Source organism: Candoia aspera, chromosome 2, assembly GCF_035149785.1.
Source record: "Candoia aspera isolate rCanAsp1 chromosome 2, rCanAsp1.hap2, whole genome shotgun sequence".
NCBI lineage: Eukaryota > Metazoa > Chordata > Lepidosauria > Squamata > Boidae > Candoia > Candoia aspera.
This window is the reverse complement of record NC_086154.1, coordinates 86,901,627-86,925,073: the sequence shown is the minus strand read 5'-3', so window position 1 is coordinate 86,925,073 and position 23,447 is coordinate 86,901,627. Positions and strand designations below refer to the sequence as shown.

Genomic DNA, 23,447 nt, shown 5'->3' with positions numbered 1-23,447 from the left:
TAAAGAAATTTGTACTAGCCTCTCATTTTCAGATCATGTTTCAATTTCACTTTCTGTTCTAGCTTTCAAAAATTTTAGGGAAATGGCTAGTGCTTTTTGTTAAAACAAGGGTAAATTCACAATTAGTCTTTCTGCACTTTCTGTAGTTTTATTTCTACAGCATTTCTGTTCTTCAGAGTACTTTCACAGTGACATTGCACTTGTGCTTTTCCAGATTGCTACTTACCAATAAATTCTCACTTTAGTTATGAAGGCTTTAAAAATAATTGGAAGATGTAATTCTGCTTGAAAATGGAATAGTCATTGTAAATGCTGATAGGAAAATCAGTACAATTTACAGAAAAATATCTTAGGATGCAATATTTCCCCAGGATAATGAATGATTTATAAGACTGCAGAATATTCTAATCAAGTCCCCCAAATGCAATGTAAAATAAATAAAGGTAAATGCACAGTGGGAAACCATTGAATTTATTCAAGGAAATGGATTTTTAAAATTCAAGATGAAATAGATATGGAGAAGATGAGCAAGAAAGATTAGTTTGAAAGTATCAGGTCAAATTTCAGAGTTTTCTCTCTTGCCTATTATACCTTCCTTCTCATCAGAAATGGACTTTCATGTTTGGTTTTTTTTAAAGGAAAGTTATCAGGCTTAGGTACTTGTATGATTGAATATTATGCAGTTATTGTTATATCTTCTCATATTCCTATTCACTGTGTGAACATCCTTGCTGCTTCTCACCATGTCGTTTTTACCTTTAGGATTTAATGTTTATCAACTTTAGTGCTTTAATTGGTGGTTTTAAGATATTTATTTTATTTTAGGCTTAAATGTTGCTCTAATTGACTATGATTCATGGCTATTAGCCACTTATAGCTTAATCCCTCATTTACATTTCTCAGGTCCTCTCTTGAATCAGTCTAAATTGGTGGCTATCAACATTCTTACGAAGTTAATCCCAGGCATTTATGTATTGCATAAAAAAACTACTTCATGCTATTAATTGTGAATCTTCCCTTATTTATTTTCTGTGAATTAGCCTAAGTTCTAACATTGTGAGAGAGGGAGCAGAATCCTTCTATTTATTTTTCACAACTTGCATGACTCTGTATACTGCATTATGTCTTCTCCTACCCGTTTGCTTATATGTACACACACACACACACACACACATCAATGTAACAATCAATGTAATTTTTCTGTAGTGGATAACTGCTCTAAAGGTAAAGGTTTCCCTTGACACTAAATCCAGTTGTGTCTGACTCTAGGGGGCGGTGCTCATCACCGTTTCAAAGCCGAAGAGCCGGCGTTTGTCCATAGACACTTCCGTGGTAATGTGGCCAGCATGACTAAATGGAATGCCGTTACCTGCCCGCTGAAGCGGTACCTATTAATCTCACTTTTGCATGTTTTCGAACTGCTAGGTTGGCAGGAGCTGGGACTAGCAATGGGAGCTCACCCCGTCACACGGATTCAAACCGCCGACTTTCCGATCGGCAAGCTCAGCGGCTCAGTGGTTTAACCCACAGCGCCGCTGCGTCCCACTATAACTGCTCTATCCCTGTAATAATTTTGGTTATCCTTTTTGCGCCTCCTTTAAGCTTTCCAATATCTTTTCAGAGGTGTAGCAATCAGAACAACACTTCAAATGGGCTTGCTATCTCATATATTTGTGGAAAAAGGGCCCTGGATATAATTGTTAGAAGCATAATTTCTAGGAAATTAACTAGGTGCCTTCTAGATTATTTGATACAATTCCTGTCATGCCTGTTCCCTGGCTATATTGGCTGGGGAGATCATAATTGTACTCTCAGGGATTCTCTGTGCCACTGCAGCTAGAATAATGTCATAATGAAAGTGGAGACCCTCCACAAATTGAGAGAGGGAGGCATAAAAAAGAGCTTTTCATTATCAGCTATGATAACTGATAACTATAGACTAGTGTTAAGCACAAGCAGAATCAATGTTACCATTCTGTAATCAATGATTTACATATATATTTTGCATAAGGACACATTCATAGCATAAATTTGTATAGCCACCCAGAGTCACTTGTTTGAGATGGGTGGCTATACAAATTGAATAAATAAATCAGTTTTTATAATCTGACATTGTCGTGAATGTCAAATTTTTTTGTCAAAGCTATGAACAAAGCAGATTATTCTTTTGTGCATTTGAAGTCTGTCTTGTCTTGTCTTGTGTTCTGTACACCAAGCTGTACACAGAAAAAGAGATCTTTCTATAAATATCGCCCTCAAGAGTTTGAAAGGCCACCTTCTGGAAGTCAGTTTTAAAACATCAAGGAAGCAAGAACTCTGGAACTAGTAAAGTGAAAACTTGCTTACTCTTCTTAAAAAAACCTACTGTTTTGAGCAAAGAATTCTCATAGTCTTTTGAAATTCCAAAAAGAAGAAAAAGAACATTTTCTAAGACTAAATCATCTGGGTGTGGTTTGTAATGGTTGCTTTTCCATTAAAGGCAGAAACAGAAAGCATACTGAAAATCAGATGGCTCAGGATGCTGCTGTGTTCAGCTACTGAAGCAGTTTAAAGGATTCAAGCAAGGTGATTGGAACAATCAGAACAAAGGGATATGGAATGCTACTTAGACTTAAATCTGTGCTGCAAACAATTAGGGACTTTTTTTCCTTGCAGTAATTAGTGTAAACAGACATTATGGTGAGCTATATCTTCCATTTTCCCCATAGCAAAAAAATTCAGATGTTGCTCTCTCTTTCGTGCATTACAAGCAGTATTTGCAGTTGTTCTCTCAGGAGCCTTTATCCTCCTTTGCATCTGACTAGGTGATGTTTGAGTGGGGTAAGAACATAGCATCTATCTGGGTTTTAGAGGCCTGCATCTTTTAAACCAGCTGCACAGTCCCAAGAAAAGATGTAGAGTTGCAGACAGGTGCTATATTTATTTATGTATTTACTTATTTTTCAAATTTATATAGCCGCCCATCTCACAAGCAAGCAACTCTGGGTGGCGTACAAAGCGTATTTGCATTCTTTGTGGTCTAATGGACCTTCCTGAAACCAAATCTAAAGCACTTCACAGCTGTAAAATCTATATTAATTACTAAACCTTAAATAAACATACAAATACACTGCCTTGTGTAGTGCTGCTGAGTTAGCTGAACTGGATCTTCTGTGATTCAGAACTCTTTAAATTTTGATAATTTATGTCTACACAAGTTAACAGGATTCTATGTAGCCTACTCAAAGTCCAATTCCTTTCATATTTAGTCATTTCAAATGACTAGCACTTAATGTTCAACAAAGGCAGATTTTCCCTTAACAGTTAAATGGTAAAATGAAAGTTGATAAAAAAGCTAGCAAAACTGCTGCAATTTTACTGTTTTAACACATTCAGTGCATAGCTTCTGTGTATTAAACTATATGCCTTTATAGTCTTGTGGTTATAATCATATCATTAATGCCTGCATAAACGCTTCAAGGGAGACCTTTTCATGGCAATAAGTGATGAACTACTTGTTAAGCAATGATTTAGTTTGCAGCATTTTCATGAAATAAATATAATTTATAGAATAAAAACATAGGTGATGCAAATGGGCAGAAGGTGATCCTTGTGCTGTTTTGCTTGTCTGTTACTGCATGGAATCAAATTTAATTATAACAGCACATTCACATAAACTTTCAAGCTGATTTGCAGTATCCTTAAGTTTAAATGAAATATTTGACTACACTTGAAAGGAGAGACAACAAGGCATGTAAAGCATGTGTGAGTAAATCAAAACAATATTGGAACAATAGAAGTCAGCTTTAATTTACTAATATGCAGTTTTTATCTTGCCAAGAGGTATAGTCATTTTATGAGAATTATATTTTTTTACCTCGCTTCAGGAAAAGCAATCAACTTAAAATATTTCAATGAATTGATTGAATTGAGACCTTTGCTTCTAGAGTCACTAATGAACAATGTCATTTCTGTAACCTAGTAGAAACTGCTACAGCACTGTGTAAGTTATTTTGCTAATGTTATCTTGCTGTGCTTAGTGTACGGAATGTGCCTAGCTTAATCAAATGCCATGCAACAACCTGCCCAAAATCTTAAACATCAGGTTTGTCAAAATATAGCTGCTATAGGTGAAAGTTCTAAGAAAGTTTAATTCTTTATAAAAAGGCCGATCTTTTATGTAGCCTCTAAGGGAGAGGTTTTATTGGAAATATATAGAGTTATTAGGATTTGTTTTGTTTCCTTATTCCAGTACATCCTAACGTGTTAATGTTTCACTGAGATGTTGTTACAGATAATTATTCCTACTATGTATGAAGTTGTCATCCAGTTACCCTGCTTTATATGCTTAACATTTGGGTGCTTATTTTAATGGATTTGAGACCATCTTCATGAAAGATTACTCTTCCTTTCCATTAGACAGCAGTAGTAGAACAATATAAAGGCTTCACAAAAACACCACAATCATAAAGTAACAGTGGAACATTAAAAACACAATGAGTGAAGCTGAAATCAGGAGCCAATAAAACAATATTAAAATAATAACAGCACTAGATAAATCAATTACTTCTGCAAATACTGACTGGAATGGAAACTCTTCAAACTGGAAACTTGATATGCATATTCAGATAATTTTCATACTTTTTTTGGAATTTTATTTGGAGGTACACGTTTTCTTATTCTTGAAAAAATAGCTTTACACATAATAAAAGGTTGCTATGCTTTTATGATTCTACATGACATGTGCTCCTCTGAAGGTAATTCTGCTACATTACGAATAATTATACAAGTAGATATAGAATATTCTGTTCCATAATGACAAAATGGCCAGTCATCAGCAAAGGCTGAAAGCTTAATCAGGTCAAAATAGTTGCTTCTGCAAAGTCATAATGGGCAGCTTCTCCTGTGTGAGGATGTGGATTCTTCTGAATTCATTGGAACATTTACTTTCTTGTGACATAGTTTAGAAAGTACCAGTTACTGTAGAAGCAAAACATTTGGCCCATGTTAAATTTTTTATCTGAATATTACATTAGGCTAAAGCAGTTCCATGTCCTGGTTCTACTTTGATAATAATTAGAATATTGAAATAAGGCTTCCTGAACCAATTCTACATCCTGGTAACACATAGTTCCATTTACATTCATTGTGGGGCTGCATTTGAAAACAATTGAGAAGCAGCCATTAGTTCTGGATACAAAACTACAGTGTGTTACAGAGCAGAGCTAGATAAAGGAAACATATATTAAAACAGCTGCACCGGCCACTTGTTTGTTTCCAAACATAACTCAGAGTGTTGATACTAATATCTAAAGCCTTAAAGGACCTGAAAGCAAGATCCCTTAAAGCAGTGGTTTTCAGTTGATGGCACTCACACTACAGGTGTATATAAAAAACAGTCTAAAATGTGCGAGTCATTGAAACAAACAAGTAGACTTGATTATTCAGGATGAAAGATTGAGAAAATGCATGAGGCTGACAAGCAGTTCTAAATGTGGAATAAAGCATTTTTTGTAGCATCAATGATGGATTTTAGGGGGAAAAATAGCAAAAAGGGAAAAATATGAAAGAAATAGAATAGAAAAAGAACAACTGCAGGAATAGAAAGTACAAGTCCTATATGAAAAAGTATTAGATCTGATTAATCTTCCAACACAAAGTGGACATACGAAAAGATTATGTGGAAGCTGCTTGGAATAGAATTTCTTTACAAATTGCCTCTGAAAGCTTATGCAATTATGCTAATAGGTATGAAAAAAGATAGGATGAAGGAAAAGAGGCTGTGGATGAGAAATGCATGTAAAAATGATTGCAGCAAAAATGAGGACTAAGATAGTTGTGTTAGTTGTGTTTGACAGGGAAAATGGAGTGAATGATTGCAAGTTGTACATCTGTGGAGAAAAACTGAAGGAAGTAGATGAATCTGTGTTTTTACATGTTAGTAGCACTTTTACTAACTAAACTAGGGATCATGGCGGAGATATCTTAAGGCATGCAAATGCTGGTAAAAGGGTATTAGGTAGCACACAGTCTGTTGTGAAGAGTGAATGTTTGCTAAAAGAAGCCAAAATGGTCCTAAGATTGTAGTTTTGTTTATCCAAAAAGGAAATAGGATGACGGGTATATATGTATGTATGCATTTGATGTAAAATGATTTAATGGTTTTGTTTTCATTTCAGACAAAAACCCTCCAGAGAAAAAAGTATTCTAAGTAATCAAAGTAAAAATTTTGCTAGCAAAATATCTGCAACTTGCCATTGTATGAGTTATATGCTGCCTACTGACCCGGAAAAAAAGCTGGAACAGAATTTGCAAGCAAGGAAAACAAAAAAATTGGAATTGGATTTGGAGGATCTGGGCCTGGAAATGCCTCAGGTAAATGCTCAATACATGCTTACCTAAGCAAATTTTAATACTTTTTAAAAAGCAAAATAACAGCTTAAAAGAACTGTATATAATTTGGTATCCACCAATGTATCATGATTATTCTTTCAAAAGGAATGTACTTTGGTGGATTGTTTAAAACAGGAATACAGGCTACGGTATACTCTTACTTAATTACAAATACTGTAGACAGGGTAGAAAGATGTAGGGATCATACCTTCTGCAAAACCATCATTTGTTTTAATAATTTTTATTGAATAAATCGCAGTGGCTGGATTTGCAGAATTTTCTAAGCCATAAATAATGATCAGTTCTGAAGAATGCTAAACCAAGCTCAACCATATTGGCTTAGCACATCTTGGGAACTCAGCCAGAATCATAAATCACATATGTGCAGAAAATGCTAAAAGGTTGTTAAACTCAAATGTTTATTCCTAATACATTGTAAGAATGAAAAACATAAGAAAAGGTGTGTTGTTTGAAGGTTTGGTATTTCTGTTTTGTTTTATACTAAAATTGGGATGTTTTAAATTCCAAACTAATATTAATTTATTATAGCCTAGTGTGAGTGGAATGGACCCTCCTTTTGGAGATGCCTTTCAAAGCCACATGTTTTCAGAACAGACTCTAATCAGCACAGATCTCTTGGCTAACAATTCTGACCCAGATTTCATGTATGAATTGGTAAGTTACATTTATTTTCCTTAATTGCATGAAGCTTATCTCTTATTCCTAAAGAAACTCAGATGAAGCTACCCTTTGAAATCCTAAAAGGTGCTATAGCATCTCTTGATAAATTTGTTCCATTTCTGCATTTTTCTTCCTCTTGGAATATAGTTTAAAACAATTATTAACTTATGTAGTAAATAGAAATATTATAAATATATTTGATGTCTGCTGTGTGTTTGATGTATAGTATATATCTTTATTTTTATACTTCTTTAAAAATTGTCCAAATTTTGATCTTTTTCTTAAGCGTATCAGCTTTATTATAATGTATATATAAAGTGTGCGTGTGCATGGCTGTGGGTGTATATGTGTGTGTGTGTATACCTATGTAGTTCTTTCATTTATGTATTTATATGCTATCTTTCAAAAAGCAGTTTTCTCAAAGGAAGCCTACAAGGTTTTTCCCCTTACGATAAAAGGAGGCAACAGCTCTCTCCTCAGTTTCCTCTGCACTTGGTAGCGATGCTACCTCTCCTTCTGGATGTAGCATGTAGCCATTGTGGCTAGTTACCATTAATATCCTTATCTTTCCTAAGTGTATCGATTTTAAAATTATCTAGCAGTGGCTATCAATTGTACCCAATGCACAATTTCCATTTATTTCACACTGTTCAATTTTATTGGCATAAACGCGCACACACACACACACGAGTGTGTTTGAGAGACAGAGATAACAGATGCAGCAAAATCTGTATATATAAATTTACTGTATCTCTTACCTCTGTCATGTGTATATTTTTAAATTATACCATATATGCTTTTACTCACATTTTTTCTAAACCAAATAGTTCCAAACATTGTAATTTTTCCTGATTAGGAAATTTGCTTCAGACTTTTGATCATTCAGGCTGATGTTTTCTGCCCATTTTAAAGGTATTCTTTAAATAATGTATTCTTTAATTAATACAATTAAAATAATCTCTTCAGAACCTGAATGTTATGGGATTAATTCGAGAAAGAATGGACTTCTTACCACTTTGTTTCTTGTTCTGATTCATTCAGTGTCATTGATAATATCTTATTGAGCTTTTAAGAGAGGAATGATCTATAAGATACTAGAACTGATGAGGTGTTCCTATTGGCAGGTAAGCACTGAGATAAGCATGAGAACTGTTGACCCCCCAAACTCCCAGATGTTCAGAACTGATACACAGCATAGACCTATGTATATTCATTTAGAAAGCCCACTGGGTTCAGTGGAGCTTACTCTAGGATTACTGCTTTAAATTGCTTTGTGTAATATGGCCTTCATGGTGTATCTGATATATTTAATTATTAATTTCTTTTGGTCTTAGTCAGCTGATGGGGTGAGAATCTGGATAGAAAAAACATGAACTGTTATTGATCTGCTTATCTATATCTACTTTAATAGGACAGAGGAATGGATTACCAACAAAGTTCCAGGGACAATCTCCTTTCTATAGAGGATTGTAAAGAATTTGAGAGCTTAGAGACTTTTACTGAGATTCTGGATACTGAAATGTCTTTCCCTGCAAATTGGGATCAGTGGGATACTTACTGTGAAGATTTAACAAAATATACGAAATTAACTAGCTGTGACATTTGGGGAACAAAAGAGGTAGACTATTTGGGTCTTGATGATTTTTCAAGCCCATATCAGGATGAAGAGGTAATAAGTAAAACTCCGACTCTGGCTCAGCTCAACAGTGAGGACTCTCAGCCTGTCTCAGATCCACTATGCTACCCAGAGTTGCTGTTCAACGCAAAACAAACCCAATTAACTTCTCTGCCAACCAAGAAAATTACAACTAGAGCAGCAGCCCCAGTTTGTTCATCAAAAACTGCTCAGGCTGAAGCACCTTTATCTGAATTTGCTCAGAAAGCAAGCAAGGCCAATTCAAGCACACAAATCATGGTTACGACCAATATGTACAATAATGAGAAAGTGAATATTCACGTTGAATGTAAGGATTATGTTAAAAAGGCAAAAGTAAAGATAAATCCAGTGCACCAGAACAGGTCTACTATGAACCAGGCAAATGCTGATGCTGCAAAAGAAAATACCTGCTACTGTGGAGCTGTAGCAAAGAGACAAGAGCAGAAAGGAATTGATCCACTTCAGAATCACAGTGCTCCTGTATTGCCTTTTAAAGAGACTCAGGCTCTGCTCCTCACTCCACCCCAGGAAACTCCAGGACTTATTGCTGAGAAGAGCAATCTCTCTGCTAGCACCTCAGTTTCAGATCCTTCACAGAAAAAAGAAGAACATAATTATTCTCTTTTTGTCAGTGATGGATCAGCTGATCAAGCAGGCAAAGCTGATCCTGATGAGGATGAAGATGATGAGGAAGAGTTGGAGGATGAAGACCATGATGAAGGGTTTGGAAGTGAGCATGAACTATCTGAAAATGATGAAGAGGAGGATTATGAGGATGATAAAGATGATGACATCAGTGATACATTTTCTGAACCAGGTAATTAAACTCATATGATCTAGAGCCAAACTAATAAACTACTCTTCTTGGAGATGTGTGCTGTTCCTGAAGGCATTACACTCTAAAATTGAAAATGAGTTTTTAGCTATGTGGAACAACCTCTTGCTTCAAATAACTAAAGGAAGCACAGCCTAGAATGCAGCAGTGTTGTCTTGTAACTTAATGTCTTATATAACACTGATGAGGTTGCTTTATTTTAAGGTAACCATCAACAATATATATAACAGCCTGTTAAGGTTCTATTTAGAGTTTTTTCTTACATTTTGGAAATGTTTGTGTCATATATGATAATTTGATGGGCCCTAATGACTGCCATGCTCTGATCTATATGGAAGTGTTTCCAGAAATAAATAGCATTTATCATTGTAATGAATAAATGCCACTGCTTCTTGTTGTGCATCAAGATAAAATGATTTATTATTCTTCCCATTGCATAATTAATATAAAGCCTAATATAAATCATTCATGGGTATATAATCCTCTATCTAACATTCATTTTCCATGAGCATAAGCAGATGCAAGTACAAATGGCTGCTGTGAAAAAAAGCATTTTATATCTAGTTTGTGAAACCAGGTACCTATTTTTAATATGAGATTAGAAAATGCCTGGAAATAGTAAAATTTCACTCTTTGTTTAAAGCAATATCCATAGTATGGAAGCTAAAAAAATTATATGCATATAAAACAATGTAATATAATACTACACTGTAACTACATGTTTTTCTCTGTATCTGACTCCACTGCATGCTGGCAGTGAATCAGTGATTCAGTGGGCATTTGGCTTTCTGTAACCAGAGGTAGAATGCTGACTTGAAGAGAACATTAGCTGAGAAGGATACAGTTTGGTAAAGAATTGCAGCTACTTCCAGACTCTGCTTAAGAACAAAATGGTTAAGAGAGTTTCTGGAAAAGTCCTATACCACCAGCCCGGAGGTTCAAAATGTTTTGTCCATAAAATATCTGACAATTCTTTGCCAGCAGTCACTTCAGGGGGGGGGGGGGGAGTTTGAACATTGCCAGAAACTGTCAGTGTTTAAAGTTGCATTTTCCCTTTATTCCAATCCTCCTTACCCTTACTTTTAATGTACTCTCTCCTCTCTGTCTCTGGTCCATTTGCTATGGATGAGCTCTATACAAGTACAACTTTATAAATGTTTAGGTTTTGAAAATGATTCTGTAGAAGATTTGAAAGAAATGACTGCAATATCTTGTCGAAAAAGAGGCAAGCGAAGATACTTCTGGGAATATAGTGAACAATTGACGCCATCACAGCAGGAAAGAATGTTAAGGCCTTCTGAGTGGAATCGAGAGACCTTACCAAGCAATATGTATCAGAAGAACGGATTACATCATGGTAAGAGCTGTTGTTTACAGGTGCATGGGCATACTTCTTAAAGTTTGTCAGAATTTCCTCTGTCTTGTTTAAGATCTCTAGGCACTCTAAAACTGTTTAACATGGGTTAGGTTAACATTGGGTTGGGACATGAAGATATTGAAATGTGAGTATCTGTTGATAGTATTCTAAAACCTCCTTATCACAGCTTTCTTTTAAGTAAAACAACTTTTACTACTGTTCCAATAATATATTGAAGCAGTTGGAGAGGGAACGGGGGGAGGGAGGAGTCGTAAAACAATTTGCTTCTGCAATTTAGAAACATTTCCCTACTTTTTTGTACCATTTGTGATATCTTGACAGTATTTGTTCTCATCTCCCTCTTTGAAGGAAATGCATGAATAGTCTGCATTTCTAGACATTAACTTTGGTTAGAGAAATGAAAACAATCCTTTTAAGACATTGGTGATAGTGGTTGTCTTTAGTTATATCATCATTTTTTAAAACTGCTTTAAATGCAAAATAGCCTAAAATAAACAGATGCATTACTGATTTTCTGACTGTACATCTTGCACCTGCAGCAAGATGATCTTACTTTTTCCTTTTGTGCCTACTGTTACTGCTAACATGCATTTGTATGTGGTTTAAAGTCCATATAGACTTCTTAGTCTATATGAGATATAGTGTTATATGAGATATAGTGCTGGCAAATACACCTGGAAGCATAACAAATTGTAGCTTGAATGTATTTCTACAAATTGAATGTAAATTTGCAACCTACTGATTACTTTTGTATATATTTAAATAGGAAAATATGCTGTTAAAAAGTCACGAAGGACTGATGTAGAAGATCTGACACCTAACCCTAAAAAGCTGCTACAAATTGGAAATGAACTTAGGAAACTGAATAAAGTAATTAGTGATTTGACCCCTGTCAGTGAACTTCCCTTAACAGCAAGACCAAGATCAAGGAAAGAAAAAAATAAACTTGCCTCTAGGTAACAATTTGTTAAATAAAGTGTTAGCAATTCAGTTTGTTCTCTGTTTACAGTATATTTTGTGTTTGTGCATGTATGTGTGTATATATCTGTGTCTATAATGTTTATATTTTGTATAGATTATTTATATTTTGATTGCTTTGTGCTGCCCAGAGTTGTTGAGTGTTGGGCAGCAAAGAGGTTTGATTTATTATTATTATTATTATTATTATTAGATTTATTATTATTATTATTATTATTTTCCTATTGACAAGCATTTGCAGACTGGTATATTGGAAAACAGCTATTCTGCAAGTCACAGCTTTGTGCCTGAGGGCTTTGTTGTTGTTTATTCGTTTAGTCGCTTCCGACTCTTCGTGACTTCATGGACCAGCCCACGCCAGAGCTTCCTGTCGGTCGTCAACACCCCCAGCTCCCCCAGGGACGAGTCCGTCACCTCTAGAATATCATCCATCCATCTTGCCCTTGGTCGGCCCCTCTTCCTTTTGCCTTCCACTCTCCCTAGCATCAGCATCTTCTCCAGGGTGTCCTGTCTTCTCATTATGTGGCCAAAGTATTTCAGTTTTGCCTTGAATATCATTCCCTCAAGTGAGCAGTCTGGCTTTATTTCCTGGAGGATGGACTAGTTTGATCTTCTTGCCGTCCAAGGCACTCTCAGAATTTTCCTCCAACACCACCGTTCAAAAGCATCTATCTTCCTTCTCTTAGCCTTCCTTATGGTCCAGATCTCACAGCCATATGTTACTACGGGGAATACCATTGCTTTAACTATGCGGACCTTTGTTGTCAGTGTGATGTCTCTGCTCTCAACTATTTTATCGAGATTTGTCATTGCTCTTCTCCCAAGGATTAAGCGTCTTCTGATTTCCTGACTGCAGTCAGCATCTGCAGCAATCTTCGCACCTAGAAATACAAAGTCTTTCACTGCTTCTACATTTTCTCCCTCTATGTGCCAGTTATCAATCAAGCTGGTTGCCGTAATCTTGGTTTTTTTGAGGTTTAGCTGCAAGCCAGCTTTTGCACTTGCTTCTTTCACCTTCATCATAAGACTCCTCAGTTCCTCTTCGCTTTCAGCCATCAAAGTGGTATCATCTGCATATCTGAGATTGTTAATGTTTCCTCCAGCGATTTTAACTCCAGCCTTGGATTCCTCAAGCCCAGCATGTCGCATGATGTGTTCTGCATACCAGTTGAATAGGTAGGGTGAGAGTATACAGCCCTGCCGTACTCCTTTCCCAATCTTAAACCAGTCCGTTGTTCCGTGGTCTGTTCTTACTGTTGCTACTTGGTCGTTATACAGATTCTTCAGGAGGCATACAACATGACTTGGTATCCCCATACCACTAAGAACTTGCCACAATTTGTTATGGTCCACACAGTCAAAGGCTTTAGAACAGTCAATAAAACAGAAATAGATGTTTTTCTGAAACTCCCTGGCTTTTTCCATTATCCAGTGGATATTGGCAATTTGGTCCCTAGTTCCTCTGCCTTTTCTAAACCCAGCTTGTATATCTGGCAATTCTTGCTCCATGAATTGCTGAAGTCTACCTTGCAGGATCTTGAGCATTACCTTACTGGCATGTGAAATGAGTGCCACTGTTCGATAGTTTGAACATTCTTTAGTGTTTCCCTTTTTTGGTATGGGGATATAAGTTGATTTTTTCCAATCTGATGGCCATTCTTGTGTTTTCCAAATTTGCTGGCATATAGCATGCATTACCTTGACAGCATCACCTTGCAAGATTTTGAACAGTTCAGCTGGGATGCCGTCGTCTCCTGCTGCCTTGTTATTAGCAATGCTTCTTAAGGCCCATTCAACCTCACTCTTCAGGATGTCTGGCTCTAGCTCACTGACCACACCGTCAAAGCTATCCCCGATATTGTTATCCTTCCTAGACAGGTCTTCTGTATATTCTTGCCACCTTTTCTTGATCTCTTCTTCTTCTGTTGGGTCCTTGCCATCTTTGTTTTTGATCATACCCACTTTTGCCTGGAGCCTGAGGGCTTGGTTAAGTCTAATCGTAAGAACCAATCTATGCAAATGGTTGTTTCTCCCTTACTCCCTTGCCCCACACCCCTCATGGCACATTGGAAGAGTCCCTGATCATAATAGCCTGCTGTGTGCGGTCAGCATACTTACGTTTAATTGTATTACTGAAAGATATATTCTCTGATGGTAAGATGTTGCCAACTTTATTTTTCTTATTCTTATGGTATCGTTTTTGTTTTAAGGTCTTTTTATTGTTTCTGTTTAAGACTGTTGGTTTTTAAGATTGCACTGTGCATGTTTTAAGTTGTATTATTTGTTCCATGTAAACCCCTGAGAGTCTTTTGATTGTGATGGGATAGAAATATGTTTAATAAATACTCATAGAGGAGTCATTTTGTTAGTGAAAGGAGAAATGAGTGCTGGAATCAGGAATTATAGTCTGGGTACTGCTTGGTAATACCTAATATTCTGAATCTCTGATTATGTGTGTGATGATCATTCTGAACAACTGAACAATATCTCACTCCCAATTCTTTTCCTTCCTTCTCGATATCGCAGGGCTTGCCGACTGAAAAAGAAAGCTCAGTATGAAGCCAACAAAGTTAAACTTTGGGGTCTGAATACTGAATATGGTAAGCTTTTACAGAAGAAAAAAAATAGTTGTCTTGTACTTGAAGGTTTCAGTTTATCAAAATTATGAATCTTAAATCTTTTAAGTATGCTGACTGATGAAACTGTCCATTTTGAAGTATGATCTAATTATATAAAATCTGAAAGTGGCTGGTCAATTCACAAGTTATTCTGTAAAGTGATCATGGTCTTGTGAAGACATAAAAAGATTTAACAATCTGAAATGTTTGCCACATCACTTAGCAGGAAATTAGGGGGATGGAGGCATTGTAGTTTAGGGTGTCCCACTTGTGGAGCTTCTCCCACAGTCTGGCATCCATATTAATGTTTGTTACATACAAAGACCTTTTCTTTAAAAAATTTTCTACCTTTCAATCTTTAGTCTACCTTTTTTCTGTATTAGAGTTCTGTCTTCAGTATTAATGTAGTTTTATTACATTATTACATATCAATGGGGCAATTTCAGGTGGAAGAGTGGTATAAAATTACTTTTATACAAATAGATGTATTCTTCCTTCTCAGAAAAGTTGCACTGGGATGGACTTACACAGTTGCTTGGTCTCTTTTGCAGATAACTTGCTGTTTGTGATCAATTCTATCAAACAAGAAATTGTGAATAGGGTGCAGAGTCCTAAAGACGAGAGAGTAACAAATATGAGTCAGAAGCTTGATATACTTATTAAAGATACTCTTGGTAAGTGAACAGCAAATGCAGAACTATTTATAAGCAGTAAAAAAAATAGGCCTCCCTCTTTAGTATTTCTAAAACTTGAAAGTACTAGTTGCTCAGATAGCATAAGTCACCTTTTACCCTTATTTATTTGATTTATATCATCCCTTTCATTCAAGAGCTCAAAAATTATCAGTCCTAAAATTATTATTCCTCTCTTCTTTATATACATTTCTATTGTTGTTGTTGTTCAGTCGTTAAGTGGTGTCCGACCCTTCGTGACCCCATGGACCACAGCACCCCAGGCCTTCCTGTCCTCCACTATCTCCCGGAGTTTACTCAAATTCATGTTCATTGCATTGGTGATGCTATCTAACCATTTCTATACACTGAGGGAAAGAGGGAGAGTCCACAGAGTATCCTGGCTTTAATTTGCTCCATTTAAACAAAGATGGTTAAATTACATCAAAGTTGATCCCTCTTCCTGTAGGATGGCCTCATCATTTACTGACCTTCTTCCTTACTTGCTTACACTTTCTGGATTGGGTTGGAGGTATTCCAGGCAAAACAAGCCTGCATACAGGAATGTGACTGTTTGCTGTGACATGTATTATGATTTCCCAACAAAATATTGTATTTATAGTGCTGCGCATAGATTTGAAGATAACAAACAATATGTAATAAGACTTATCTGACTTCATTATTGGCTAAACTAGCCTCAAATTACCCAACAATTACAGTAAGTTTTTCTGTATTCTTCCGGGCAGTGTTTTCGCCCACTCAGGTTTGTCTCATACTACATGTATACATTCTGCTCTTTGTTCATCAGCCATCTTTTTAGGCTACTCTGGGTGAGGGCAATCAAATTTCAAATTACCTCAGATGAAAACATGTTTGATCCTATTAGACACTGGCGAAGCTTAAATTCGTAAGGAATAAAGGGCAGGGGACACACATGTTCATAGTAATATTCTAAAAATGTGTTTTCACTCATTTCTCTAGGACAGCCGGTGTCTGGACAAACTTCAGAATTTGTGAACCAGGTTTTAGAAAAAACAGCAGAAGGAGATCCTACAGGAGGACTTGTCGGGCTGCGAATACCAACATCAAAAGTTTAGTAGACATCATTTTATCCCATCACACTGGTCAGAGCTCTGCCTGCATCATGAACTACTACATTGTAGAATTAATTCTGGTCTGCATGTGAGTTTAGTGCTGTATAAAACAGTTTTAAGTTCCATAATTTTTTAGTTTTATTTTTATAACAATGTAGTAAGGTAAATGAAAGCATGATATAAAATGCTTAATGGCATTTTGGAGCATAAACCTTGTAGATTTAAATCTGCTTCTGGCATAAATGTGATGGCTACATGTTAATTTTAAAATTAAGTTTATCTAGGACCAGATTATATAATTTATGTAGGAGCAAAATATGTTTTTTGCAAATAAAAACCTACCAAAATGCCAAACATTATGGCAGGTTTATGCTCTAAATTTAAAAAAAAAAAGTAAACTCAAGGATTTTTTTGAAGAATTGTTGCTTTTTTTCTTCTAAATTAAACAATAAGTTTTCTTTGTAACCATAACTTGTAAATAGCACACTTAGCAATTAAGCTAGTGTGCCATATAAAAAATATAATTTTCTGAGCTTGATACGGTATTTAAATGTCTGTGCAAGTAAGAAATAATGTATACTCTTTGTGCCTTGTATTGAATTGGGAGGGAGGGAAGGGGGAAGAATAAACATGGAATAGTACAAATTTTGTAGGATGAGAAACTCCTCTGGGAGGTAAGATACATAGATGGTCTCGTGGGTTATAATGTATTTGTTCCAGCTCTTACAAATTTTTGAATGTATATAGGAATATGTTGAAAATGTAGATATGCCACAGAGTCTGTGTATTGTATAAAAGATGGCTCTAGAAAAATAATTTTCGGTACTTGGCCGGAAGAAAACAAATACTTGCACATTAATGCGATTGTTTATTTTTGTACCAAAGACAAATGCAACTGAAATGGCAAACTGCCAGTTTAAGTAAAGTTTTGCACAGCTTACATGATACTGTACTGAATGTATAAAAAGAAAAAAAACTTAAAGGTCAGGGTTAGGGATCTTACTGAACTGTGAATTTCTTTCTCTCTCTTTGGGTCCAATTATCTACGGAAGGAGCATCCATACATTATTATTTTGCTGATCCTCTAGTTTGTTCATAGTAGATAAGTTGGCCATCTGAAAGACTGTAAATCCTTTTTGTTTTCTGCACGTATCGTAGAAATTTTAATATATTTGGATTTTAGTAAGCTATTGATAAAATAGATTTCGACTTTGGGAATTTAAAAAATTTAGCTTGTAGTATATTTCCAACCAACCAACCAAAATAAAATTATTTTTATTGTAGTATGTATATATGTAAAAAAAAAAAAAGCTACAAATATTTAATTCCTTAGTTGCCACTTTTCCAATTGTATTATTGTGCATGTGATGTTTCCAAGAATCAACACAGGCTAAAAAAAAAAGAATTTCTAGATTTTATATTTTTGTACAGATATTTGAACTAGCTTCTTCAAACTTATACGTGACTTATTGTTAACTCATAGTTTCTATGATTGGGGGTATACAAATATGTATGTGGTTTGCCTCACAAGAGTTTGCTTTTAGCCAGTGTTAAAGTACCAATGAAAAGCTTTATCTCTTGAGGAGTTATTTATGTCAAGACAGGATCATTATATGGTTTCATGATTGCCTTTCCTCCCCCTTTTTTGATATAGATGACTACATAACACTGTTTACTAAAATACCAAATAATTTAGATGTAGCTCCAAGCAAATGCAAAAAGCTCATGGATTCCCCCACCCCCCAATTCTTTACATACATCTTGTAGTGCAGTTTTTGCATCTCAATGGATTATTCCTAAGTGGAACCTAATACTCATTTTTTTTAAGTTTCGAAGATTGGAGAACGCCAATATACCACTACAGAGTTGTACCATCCTACAGCTTTTTCTTTTTATGTCTCTCCAAATCATTGTTTATTACCATTTACTTATTTGAAAAAACATCTGAAGTATTTGTAAGAAATCAGCAGAAATTTGCATGTCCTGATGGAGCAGAAAGATTTTTAAGATGTATCTGCAGCTGAAGTATCACTGGCAGCTCAGTAATGTGCCTGACTTAACACTTGCTGTGGATCTTTGTCTTCTGAGTATTTTATATCCATCTACCGTGATACATTGGAATAGTGTTGAGTTTCATTGGTAAATGGCATTTAAATACCGTTCATGCTAAGATTCTAACTCTGAATCAGAATAGCATGGAAAGGATATATGCTACAATACAATACAGCTGTTTTCTAATCAGGACTTATATAGCAAGATAAACTGACAGTAAGATATGATATCCCCTTTGTAGCTCAGTCTCCTCTGAGCTAATACTGCTTTTGCAACTTGTGTGTGAGTGTGTGTGAGTGTGCACGCATGTCTGAAAACTGGTATGAAGAAAAAAAAGGACTGAACCCTTTTAGTGGATTCCATGCCCTTGCATTTCAGTGTTTTCTATGTATTAAGTTATAGTCAAAAAGCTTTTAAATAGTTGAGCTTTTTAATGGTGACACTTTATTTTGTATCTATTTATATATGTATGTATATCTTAGAAAAGCACTTTGTTTAAAAAAAGAAAAAAAAGATAATTGCATTTTATATGATTCCTGCCATTTGCTGCTAACTCTGGGCTGGTCAGAATGCTGCAGCGATACTTGATCTAAATAAAACCTGGCAGTAAAATGTAGAGTAAAGTTAAGACCTTTGCTGGTTTAATCTTATTGTAAAGATGACATAGGCAAGCTGTGCAGCTTTACATTTTAACCAGGAGACTCTGTGGCATTTAAAACAGTCTAGAAATGGTTGTACTTTTAATGCCAGTAACAATCTGCTTCCTCTAGTGTCATTAAATATACGTTTAGTGTATAATTATCACAAAGATTTAAAAAACCCAAATGTTCATGTTTTGTTTGGGGAAATTGTGGCATGCATTTTTGGCTGATTATCTTTAGAGGAGTTCTAAAGGTTTTCACTCTTCATACATGGAATGTGGATCTTATTGAAGTCTTTGGTCATTTTCTAAGTGTAGACGTTGTGGATATTCTAATGTCCCTCAAAAGCAATTATCTACTTTAAAAAAAAAGTCCTAAATTCTCTTTCATACACTGGATATTTTAGAGTTTGTTTCCATTGAAAGCATGCTCTTGCTAAAAAATTGTCAGTCTGAAACTGAGTGCCACACTTCTATTTTTGAATGGCTATGATGAACTACTTGCTCTGTACCATGTATGGTTCTTGTCCTTTATCCACTTAACTCCATTGACAGATTATGATGTGGCTTTATATCGTGCCTTACTTGTATATTAGAACCAAGTTTATTTTTCATTCCCCAGGACTCCTTAAACCCTTTTAGAAGCAAATAACAATTAAACCATAATAAAGGAACTTCAAATAGATCTGATTTAAAATTATATTGATAGTTTGTACTGGCATAGGGTGACCAATTTTTAGTGGTCTTGGAAAATAGGATTTTTATAATAATTCCACTCCATCTCTTAACAACAGCTTCTCTGCCTCTTTTATCAACCAAATCTTGGTATTTAATTTTCTGGGGCTCATTAGTACTAGTCTTCTGACTAGTTAAGGACTGGTTCTTTCCATGCTACTGTGGCATCAAATGCAAACAGTGAAACTGTTGTAGGACTTGGGCAAAGATATACAAACTTCACTAGTTTGGTTGGTAATTTATTTTTAAACTTAGGTTGAAATGTACTGGAGAAAGAGCAAAAACTACTTCTTTAACAGATTAAAGGTCTCTTGAATAAACTTAAAAGCAACAGACATTTCTCAAATACCGTACTGTCAGTGTGAGTTTCACTTAAGTCTGTACCACTTTTCTGATGTTTGCCTTTGTTAATAAATCTGCTTGTTTATTCACAAATGTCAATAACTGATGTATGGTTTCTCTTATGTAAGTCTTACAAATATGACTAGTTTTAAAGCATTAATACTCTACTTGTTTTTCATGGGTTTTCTTACAAGTTGCCTTCAGCAGAATAGCATAGCCAGTCGGTTTCTGGACATTTAGCAGTCTTCCTGTTGAGTTCTGTTGAGGCACAATCACAAGACATTGTACAAAAGTTTAGGCCTTGAGGTCTGAATTTCACTCCTGTCTACTCTTGGTTTCTTTCTTTTTTAAAGTAAGGCTTTAGCTGCAAAATCATGTATTTTAGCCTGCTATCAGATGGAAAGCTCCATTTTGTATAACTGAATACTGCATAAAAGTGCAGTGTCTTGAGCTTTTTATTTTTATTATGTTTTTACCTGAGGGATTGTGCAAATTATATTTCAGTCAATTACTAATCCAAGAGGCGATTCTTTAATCTTTTTAATTAATAAATCATGGCATGTAAGGGCATTACCACAATAATACTTAGGCATATTTCCAGAGTAAACTGAATGCTTTGACAACACACAGAAATGGCACTTTAGCATATACTTCCTTCAAAGCGTTCTAAACTTGATTGGATCTCATAGGTATACTCTTTAATTTTCCTCCATTATTTTCAGTGTTCATGCAGTGAGATGCTTAGCCTCTTAAGACATTAGGAACTTCCACAAGAACATACTGGTGATGCTTTTTCTCCCTAATCCTAAGCAAACATGTTTAAAAACATCCCATTTTATCTATGTGGCACTTACTACACTGTTGCATTTATGGCTGTAGCCTTAATTTTTTTCTAAAATAGAAAGTTTAAGCCTAAATTAAACCTAGGTAAAAAAGAGAAAACCAAAACATGTTATGTTAGGTCAAGTGATCTTCTAGTTTACCATTTCACTAGGAGCTAACCTAGTATTTCCAGTAGTAAAAGGTGCTAGCTCATCCCACTGCTTTGAATTGCCTCTTGGTATGAAGCTTCTAATTTAGTTGATCCAGGTACTGCTGACATCTTTAATGTATTAAACATGTCTTTCCTTTAAATATGTTTTTAAAATTGAATTGGCTATAGAAGATGTTGTTAAATATCTATTGCTTAAAAGTACATTATTTTGATTTCCCATTGATTTCAGTGGATCTGCTTCAAGTTTGGATCTGAACATGTGTGCTAGCCATGAAAGACTAGATATGAAAGACTGAGGTAATTACTTCTGGCTTCTAAGAGTAATGGAAATTTCTGCTGCTCTACACTGTTCCCTCAGATGCAAAGTAATACAACACTTAGCACTGGTTACTGCAGTATATTCTACAAATTAAGTTGTCCTTCCTTAAATATACTGAAAATCTGATTAAGAATTAGGGCTGCAGCCTTAAGCATTCTTACTTGGAAGTAGGTTGCACTGTATCATGGGATGCCTCTATGTCAACCTGTTTAAGATTGGGGAGCAAGTCTGATAGTATATGCAAACACAGCAAAGTTTTTGAAAGGTAAAAATAGTACATTAAAAACTATTGTGACCTTCCTTTACTAGGATTATGTTTGTAATGCTGTTATAATGTTCTGTGGTCCATTTCCAACTGGAGCTCAGAGAAATGTATTGAAGGTCTTGTCTCTGTTTAGAAAAAATTATCCTGTTAAAAGCATGATCTGTTTGCAACTTTTATAATGTTTAATGTTGTGTAATTTTTCCTTTTTTTAAAAAGACACAATTAAAATATTGGTTTGTTTATTCTGTCACCCTTGAGCCCGAACATTTCTATTCACAAACTCATCAATGTATGCAACATCCTTTGTAATTGAAAATAAATTGTGAAGAGAAGTTCTGACATTGTAGTGCATTCAGTGTGTTTTATGTCTGTGATTTTTGACTCATACATTGTTAAGTAAAACTGCTGTTACAAAGACACTAGGATATTTTGTTTTGTTTTGTTTCTTAATATCCTTGGTACTTCTGTATTAAAATGGTGGGCTTTCTCATGAACATATCATATTGTTCAGTAAAAGCTTCCATGTAGACACCATGGTACATTGCATGTATCTCTGAGTTTGTGGGATGTGGGCAACAGTGTTGGTTTGCAAAATAATCTAGATTAGAGATCCTGTCTTGCATAGAATAGCATGAGTGAACTTTAAAACTGGGCTTTAGTTGCATATGGCTTATAAACCAAGTGTACCAGAATTGATTGTAACTTTCTTTACTGTGAGTCAGGAAAGCTGCATGTGATAGGTTGTGGCTAAGGCTAGTAACCTATACTATACTTTTTCTTACTAAAAAGTGTTATCTGAAAATTTCAGTTGACCAAAGCCACAACTGGCAGTTGTGGAGATCAGTATCTATGGGACCACCTGGTAAAAACATTAAACTAGTTATTGTGGTTTATATATAGTAGCTCATGGCTTATATAATCCCAGACAATTGTGATTTATTTAGTAAACCAAATCATGGATTTGTGTAATGTGTGATCTCAGTCACAGATTAGTATGGCTGTCCATTTGACAATTGGGAGAGGTACTGAAGAATGATTTGGGGGGGAGGGTCCAAGCTAAAAGCCCCTAAACCAAATACATCTTCCCAAGGAAACTAAATTGTCAGTTCAGCCACAAAACATTTAGAAGACCAAGAAATACTAATACGTGAGGAAAAGATAGAGGTAAGCAGAGCTCAGGGAAAGCAAAGGAAAGAACTATGTTCATAAAATGCTGTCTCTTTATTCTTTCAACTTGTATTGTCTTTGTAGTCCTGCCCCATTACCTCATAAGGTAAAGGTAAAGGTTTCCCTTGACGTAAAGTCCAGTCGTGTCCGACTCTAGGGGGCGGTGCTCATCTCCGTTTCTAAGCCTTAGAGCCGGCGTTGTCCGTAGACACTTCCGGGTCATGTGGCCAGCATGACGACACGGAACGCCATTACCTTCCTGCTGAAGCGGTACCTATTGATCTACTCACATTTGCATGTTTTCGAACTGCTAGGTGAGCAGGAGCTGGGACTAGCAACGGGAGCTCACCCCGCCGCGCGGTTTCGAACCGCCAACCTTCCGATCGGCAGCTCAGCGGTTTAACCCGCAGCGCCACCGCGTCCCCCATTACCTCATAATTAAATCCTAATGGCTTAACTGACCTCACCAGGCACATAACGTGCTATATCCAATCCCACCACATACTGTATGTACTCTGATTTGCATAAATCAGTCAAGAGACTATAACCCCTCCCCTCTTTAAACCTGCCTTTGCCTCTAGCACTGTCAGTAAACCAATTTGTGCTTCAATATAATTGTGCCCTGGTCTCTAGTTCAAACATACCCTTG

At 35.8% G+C, this 23,447-nt stretch overlaps 1 protein-coding gene across 2 annotated transcripts in view; it reads left to right on the top strand.

The window, feature by feature from the left end:
• CREBRF (CREB3 regulatory factor) overlaps window positions 1-21,970 on the top strand; it is a 30,860-nt gene extending 8,890 nt beyond the window's left edge. The window contains exons 2-9 of one of the 2 annotated variants that reach the window (XM_063292390.1): window positions 6,159-6,354; window positions 6,922-7,047; window positions 8,465-9,527; window positions 10,708-10,902; window positions 11,690-11,879; window positions 14,428-14,501; window positions 15,071-15,193; window positions 16,172-21,970. In XM_063292390.1, coding sequence (XP_063148460.1) covers window positions 6,241-6,354; window positions 6,922-7,047; window positions 8,465-9,527; window positions 10,708-10,902; window positions 11,690-11,879; window positions 14,428-14,501; window positions 15,071-15,193; window positions 16,172-16,287 — 2,001 coding nt within the window. In that variant the 5' untranslated portion in view covers window positions 6,159-6,240 and the 3' untranslated portion in view covers window positions 16,288-21,970. Of the gene's footprint in view, window positions 1-6,158; window positions 6,355-6,921; window positions 7,048-8,094; window positions 8,178-8,464; window positions 9,528-10,707; window positions 10,903-11,689; window positions 11,880-14,427; window positions 14,502-15,070; window positions 15,194-16,171 lie in introns of those variants that run through there. The other variant, XM_063292391.1, reaches the window with a different exon arrangement.
• Window positions 21,971-23,447: the final 1,477 nt, after the last annotated feature.